The sequence below is a fragment of the Lampetra fluviatilis genome, chromosome 67, assembly GCF_964198595.1.
Source record: "Lampetra fluviatilis chromosome 67, kcLamFluv1.1, whole genome shotgun sequence".
NCBI classification, from domain to species: Eukaryota; Metazoa; Chordata; class Hyperoartia; order Petromyzontiformes; family Petromyzontidae; genus Lampetra; species Lampetra fluviatilis.
In genome coordinates this window covers 3,809,321-3,816,164 of record NC_136341.1, presented here as the reverse complement: position 1 = coordinate 3,816,164, position 6,844 = coordinate 3,809,321, and the positions used below count along the sequence as shown (strand labels likewise).

Below are 6,844 nucleotides of genomic sequence, written 5' to 3'. Positions count from 1 at the left end.
GCAACTTTACCGTGTGCGTCTTATAATCCGATATTGTGAGTGCGCAACTTTACCGTGTGCGTCTTATAATCCTGTGTTGTGAGTGTGCAACTTTACCGTGTGCGTCTTATAATCCGATATTGTGAGTGCGCAACTTTACCGTGTGCGTCTTATAATCCGGTGTTGTGAGTGTGCAACTTTACCGTGTGCGTCTTATAATCCGGTATTGTGAGTGTGTAACTTTACCGTGTGCGTCTTATAATCCGGCACAAATATCTGTCCCCCCCCCCATTCACCCCGCTGGTGGCCTTGTAGGGGACCGCGGCGATTTGACGCCGCCAACACAAAGAGAATCACTTCCTGCTAATCGTGTTAATCGAAGACGTCTGCCAGCGAGCGATTAAAAAAAAAACCTCATAATTCGCGCAAAGCGCAACAACAAAAACAAACAAACACCGCGACGAAACGACTCTCAATCTTTTCACGAAATGTAAAAAAATATTAATTTTATTATCATCATCATCGTCGTACTGTACCGTATACAAAGAAAGTAGTTTCGGCCCGCTAGGAATGTTACCCCCCCCCACCGCCGCGTATCCATGCGCCGGTTGGGCTCCCACCGCGGGACCAAACCACCGCCACACACCCCACCTCGTGTCCGTGCGCGCGTTCGCGAGCACTACTTTCCGACACACCACCACCACCTCAACACCCCCACGGCGATTCAACAATTCACGCTCCGCCTGTCGCGATTACACCTTCACATCGATCACTCGGCGACCTTTCCTATCGATCGATTACAAATAATCATTAATTTTAGTCGACAAATCCGCCGATCACAGGCAGAGCTGGGGGCTCATGGAGCTGCCAGGCTAAAGGCCGCGCGCGAGGTCCGACGTTTCGCGAGATGTCTGGCCGAGCCGTGGGCAGGGTGGCGCTGCTGGGGGTCGCCTCGCTGCTGTCCGCTCTGCTGCTGCTCCTACAGGCGCAGTGTCCCGCCTGGAGGTGTTCGGGCAACGGGAGGCACGGGATGACCGTGGTGGTGGTGGACAGAGAGAGCCACAACCACCACCACCAACAACAACATCAGCTGCAGGACAACAACAACCATCATCAGCAGCATGACGATGTTGATGAGTTTCAATACAACCAGCAGCTGCATCCTGCCAACAAGATGCAGCATCAGAGCCATCATCAGCATCATCATCAGGAGATCAACAACAAGCACAACAACAACAACAACGCTCGCCATCAACCATCGCTCACTCCATCACCACCAGAACCTCACCCGCCCCCACCACCTGCACAACCACCACCACCACCACCACCTTCAACAACAACAACAACAACCACCACAACAACCTGGCCACCATCTCGACACCGACATCTTCGTCGGGCCTTCCCCGCGCGCCTGCTGGAGCCTCGGGTTCGCCTGGATCTGAGCGGGCACGACGTGGTGGTCTTCTTGCACATCCAGAAGACGGGGGGCACCACCTTCGGGAGGCACCTCGTGAGGGATGCTCGCCTCCCCGTGCCCTGTCGCTGTGCCAGGGCGCACAAACGATGCGTATGCGCCAGGCCTAGCAGGCAGCCCACGCGGGCGGTGCGTGGGCTGGGGCAGGGGCTGGGACGTGGGCTAGGAGGTGGGCTGGGGTATGGGCTGGGCCCGAGCGCCGTGCGGGAGCGCGCCGTCAAGGAGGCCGCGGGAGATGGGAACTCGGGCGGTGATGGAGATGGTGGTGGAGGTGGTGGTGGTGGTGGTGTTGGAGGTGGTGGTGTTGGTGGTGGTGTTGGTGGTGGTGGACGTGGTGATGGAGGTGGTGGTGGACGTGGTGATGGAGGTGGTGGTGGACGTGGTGATGAAGGTGTTGGTGATGGTGGTGATGATGGTGATGGAGGTGTTGGTGGTGGTGGTGGTGTTGGTGGACGTGGTGATGGAGGTGTTGGTGATGGAGGTGGTGGTGGTGTTGGTGGACGTGGTGATGGAGGTGGTGGTGGTGGACGTGGTGATGGAGGTGTTGGTGGACGTGGTGTTAGTGGTGTTGGTGGACGTGGTGATGGAGGTGTTGGTGGTGGTGGACGTGTTGATGGTGGTGGTCGGAGTCGCAACATCCCGGCCGCTGCGGTGGCCACCGTGAACTCTGCTGCGGTGGCGGTGGCGGCGGCGGCGGCTCTGTCCGGAGACTCGGCATCCACCAGGACAGGAGACGCGGACGAGGTGACGACCACGACGACGAAGTGGAGGAGGAGGAAGAGGAGGAGGACGGACAACGACGGTGGTGGTGGCGGTGGACCGCCGCCGTCGCCAGGGCCCGCCGTCTCGGGCGGTGGGCGCGGAACGTCGGACACGTGGCTCTTCTCCCGCTTCTCGACGGGCTGGCGCTGCGGCCTGCACGCCGACTGGACCGAGCTGCGGGCCTGCGTCCCCGCGCTCTTCGAGGGTGCCGGAGGGCCGCCCAGGTGAGGAAGTCTATGGTGCAGTGCTGAGTCTATGGTGCAGTGCTGAGTCTATGGTGCAGTGTTGAGTCTATGGGTAGTGTGGGTCTATGGTGCAGTGTTGAGTCTATGGTGCAGTGTTGAGTCTATGGGTAGTGTGGGTCTATGGTGCAGTGTTGAGTCTATGGTGCAGTGCTGAGTCTATGGTGCAGTGTTGAGTCTATGGTGCAGTGTTGAGTCTATGGTGCAGTGTTGAGTCTATGGGACAGTGTTGAGTCTATGGTGCAGTGTTGAGTCTATGGGTAGTGTTGAGTCTATGGTGCAGTGTTGAGTCTATGGTGCAGTGTTGAGTCTATGGTGCAGTGTTGAGTCTATGGTGCAGTGTTGAGTATATGGTGCAGTGTTGAGTCTATGGTGCAGTGTTGAGTCTATGGTGCAGTGTTGAGTCTATGGGACAGTGTTGAGTCTATGGTGCAGTGTTGAGTCTATGGTGCAGTGTTGAGTCTATGGTGCAGTGTTGAGTCTATGGGTAGTGTGGGTCTATGGTGCAGTGTTGAGTCTATCGTGCAGTGTTGAGTCTATGGGTAGTGTTGAGTCTATGGTGCAGTGTTGAGTCTGTGGGCAGTGTTGAGTCTATAGGTAGTGTTGAGTCTATGGGCAGTGTTGAGTCTATGGGCAGTGTTGAGTCTATGGGCAGTGTTGAGTCTATGGGCAGTGTTGAGTCTATGGTGCAGTGTTGAGTCTATGGGTAGTGTTGAGTCTATGGGCAGTGTTGAGTCTATGGTGCAGTGTTGAGTCTATAGTGCAGTGTTGAGTCTATGGGGCAGTGTTGAGTCTATGGGCAGTGTTGAATATATGGGCAGTGTTGAGTCTATGGGTGGTGTTGAATCTACGGGCAGTGTTAAGTCTATGGTGCAGTGTTGAGTCTATGGGCAGTGTTGAGTCTATGGGTAGTGTTGAGTCTATGGTGCAGTGCTGAGTCTATGGTGCAGTGCTGAGTCTATGGGCAGTGTTGAGTCTATGGGTGGTGTTGAGTCTATGGGTAGTGTTGAGTCTATGGTGCAGTGTTGAGTCTATGGGCAGTGTTTAGTCAATGGGTAGTGTTGAGTCTATGGTGAGTCTATGGGCAGTGTTGAGTCTATGGGCAGTGTTGAGTCTATGGGTAGTGTTGAGTCTATGGTGAGTCTATGGACAGTGTTGAGTCTATGGTGAGTCTATGGACAGTGTTGAGTCTATGGTGAGTTTATGGGCAGTGTTGAGTCTATGGGCAGTGTTGAGTCTATGGTGAGTCTATGGGTAGTGTTGAGTCTATGGTGAGTCTATGGACAGTGTTGAGTCTATGGTGAGTCTATGGACAGTGTTGAGTCTATGGTGAGTCTATGGGTAGTGTTGAGTCTATGGTGAGTTTATGGGCAGTGTTGAGTCTATGGGCAGTGTTGAGTCTATGGGCAGTGTTGAGTCTATGGTGAGTCTATGGGCAGTGTTGAGTCTATGGGCAGTGTTGAGTCTATGGTGAGTCTATGGGCAGTGTTGAGTCTATGGGTAGTGTTGAGTCTATGGTGAGTCTATGAGTCTATGGTGAGTCTATGGTGCAGTGTTGAGTCTATGGGCAGTGTTGAGTCTATGGTGAGTCTATGGGCAGTGTTGAGTCTATGGGCAGTGTTGAGTCTATGGTGAGTCTGGGTAGTGTTGAGTCTATGGTGAGTCTATGGACAGTGTTGAGTCTATGGTGAGTCTATGGACAGTGTTGAGTCTATGGTGAGTTTATGGGCAGTGTTGAGTCTATGGGCAGTGTTGAGTCTATGGTGAGTCTATGGGCAGTGTTGAGTCTATGGGCAGTGTTGAGTCTATGGTGAGTCTATGGGCAGTGTTGAGTCTATAGGTAGTGTTGAGTCTATGGTGAGTCTATGGTGCAGTGTTGAGTCTATGGGCAGTGTTGAGTCTATGGCGAGTCTATGGGCAGTGTTGAGTCTATGGGCAGTGTTGAGTCTATGGTGAGTCTATGGGTAGTGTTGAGTCTATGGTGAGTCTATGGACAGTGTTGAGTCTATGGTGAGTTTATGGGCAGTGTTGAGTCTATGGGCAGTGTTGAGTCTATGGTGAGTCTATGGGTAGTGTTGAGTCTATGGTGAGTCTATGGACAGTGTTGAGTCTATGGTGAGTCTATGGACAGTGTTGAGTCTATGGTGAGTCTATGGACAGTGTTGAGTCTATGGTGAGTTTATGGGCAGTGTTGAGTCTATGGTGAGTCTATGGGCAGTGTTGAGTCTATGGTGAGTCTATAGACAGTGTTGAGTCTATGGTGAGTCTATGGGCAGTGTTGAGTCTATGGTGAGTCTATAGACAGTGTTGAGTCTATGGTGAGTCTATAGACAGTGTTGAGTCTATGTTGAGTCTATGGGCAGTGTTGAGTCTATGGTGAGTCTATGGGCAGTGTTGAGTCTATGGTGAGTCTATAGACAGTGTTGAGTCTATGGTGAGTCTATAGACAGTGTTGAGTCTATGGTGAGTCTATGGGCAGTGTTGAGTCTATGGTGAGTCTATGGGCAGTGTTGAGTCTATGGTGAGTCTATAGACAGTGTTGAGTCTATGGTGAGTCTATGGGCAGTGTTGAGTCTATGTTGAGTCTATGGGCAGTGTTGAGTCTATGGTGAGTCTATAGACAGTGTTGAGTCTATGGTGAGTCTATAGACAGTGTTGAGTCTATGGTGAGTCTATGGGCAGTGTTGAGTCTATGGTGAGTCTATAGACAGTGTTGAGTCTATGGGCAGTGTTGAGTCTATGGTGAGTCTATGGGCAGTGTTGAGTCTATGGTGAGTCTATAGACAGTGTTGAGTCTATGTTGAGTCTATGGGCAGTGTTGAGTCTATGGTGAGTCTATGGGCAGTGTTGAGTCTATGGTGAGTCTATGGGCAGTGTTGAGTCTATGGTGCGTCTATGGGCAGTGTTGAGTCTATGGTGAGTCTATGGGCAGTGTTGAGTCTATGGTGAGTCTATGGGCAGTGTTGAGTCTATGGTGCGTCTATGGGCAGTGTTGAGTCTATGGTGAGTCTATGGGCAGTGTTGAGTCTATGGTGAGTCTATGGGCAGTGTTGAGTCTATGGTGAGTCTATGGGCAGTGTTGAGTCTATGGTGCGTCTATGGGCAGTGTTGAGTCTATGGTGAGTCTATGGGCAGTGTTGAGTCTATGGGATAGTGTTGAGTCACTACCGCCCCCCCCCGCCACAGGAACTACTACTACATCACGCTGCTGCGGGAGCCCACGGCGCGCTACCTCAGCGAGTGGCAGCACGTCCGCCGTGGCGCCACGTGGCGCTCCTCCCCGCACCTCTGCGCGGGCCGCCCCCCGGCCCGCGGCGAGCTGCCCCCGTGTTACCCCGGCGCCGACTGGTCGGGGGTCTCCCTCGCCGACTTCCTGGCCTGCCCGCACAACCTCGCGGCCAACCGGCAGACGCGCATGCTCGCCGACCTGCGCCTGGTCGCCTGCTACAACGCCACGGCCGTCGGCGGCGCCGACCGCGACCGCCGCATGCTCGACAGCGCCAAGCGCAACCTCCGCGCGATGCCCTTCTTCGGGCTGACGGAGCGCCAGCGAGACAGCCAGGCGCTGTTCGAGGACGCCTTCGGCATGGCGTTCGGCGCCGGCTTCGAGCAGCTCAACGCCACGAGGGCCGGCGGGGCCATGGCGACGGCGGGCGGCGTGCTGGACGGGGCGGCGCGCCGCGAGATCGCCAGGATCAACGCGCTGGACGCGCGGCTCTACGCGTACGCGCTCGAACTGTTCGAGGGACGCGTCGAGGCGCTGGCCGAGCGCAGGCGGCGCGACGGCGGCGGCGGCGAGCGGTGGAGGCAGGAGGAGGTGGTGGAGGAGGTGGAGGAGGAGGTGGAGGAGGAGGAGAGGGTGAAGAAGGCCGGGAAGGCCAGAGGCAGGTGAGATGGCGGGAGGACTGTTGATGAGGTGGAGCGTGGTGGGGGTGAGATGGTGGACCGGTGATGAAGTGGAGTGGAGAGGGAGACGGGCAGAGGAGGTGAGATGGTGGACCGGTGATGAAGAGGAGAAGGAGAGAGGGGCAGAGGAGGTGATGAAGAGGAGCGGTGATGAGGAGGAGGGCGACAGATTTCGACGACCGGCGGTCCCCGCCGCGTTTGGAGATCGTCGGCCGAGCCGTGGCCGTGCCGAGTTCTCCCGGCGACCACCGCTGGCTTCTGGCCTCGCCCTTCTTGGGCATCGTCATCGTCACCGTCCGTGTCGGCTTCGGCCTCTCTGCGTCGAGGCTTCGGCCTCTGCGTGGAGGCTTCGGCCTCTGCGTGGAGGCTTCGGCCTCTGCGTGGAGGTTTCGGCCTCTGCGTGGAGGCTTCGGCCTCTGCGTGGAGGCTTCGGCCTCTGCGTGGAGGCTTCGGCCTCTGCGTGGAGGCTTCGGCCTCTGCG

General features: G+C 55.6%; 1 protein-coding gene across 1 annotated transcript; it reads left to right on the top strand.

The window, feature by feature from the left end:
• The first annotated feature begins 886 nt into the window (after positions 1 to 886).
• LOC144952400 (uncharacterized) lies at positions 887 to 6,349 on the top strand. The gene is made up of 3 exons (XM_078882795.1): positions 887 to 1,002; positions 1,531 to 2,439; positions 5,644 to 6,349. Exons 1-3 carry the CDS (start codon positions 887 to 889, stop codon positions 6,347 to 6,349), a joined length of 1,731 nt encoding a protein of 576 aa, XP_078738921.1.
• The last annotated feature ends 495 nt before the right edge of the window (positions 6,350 to 6,844 follow it).

Bases quoted from the DNA above. Each gene is read 5' to 3' on its own strand.
- LOC144952400 (XM_078882795.1), top strand. From the start codon at position 887: ATGTCTGGCCGAGCCGTGGGCAGGGTGGCGCTGCTGGGGGTCGCCTCG. The intron at 1,003-1,530 runs GCACGGGATGAC...TCGCTGTGCCAG, and splicing joins AGGTGTTCGGGCAACGGGAG to GGCGCACAAACGATGCGTAT. The intron at 2,440-5,643 runs GTGAGGAAGTCT...CCCCCGCCACAG, and splicing joins GGTGCCGGAGGGCCGCCCAG to GAACTACTACTACATCACGC.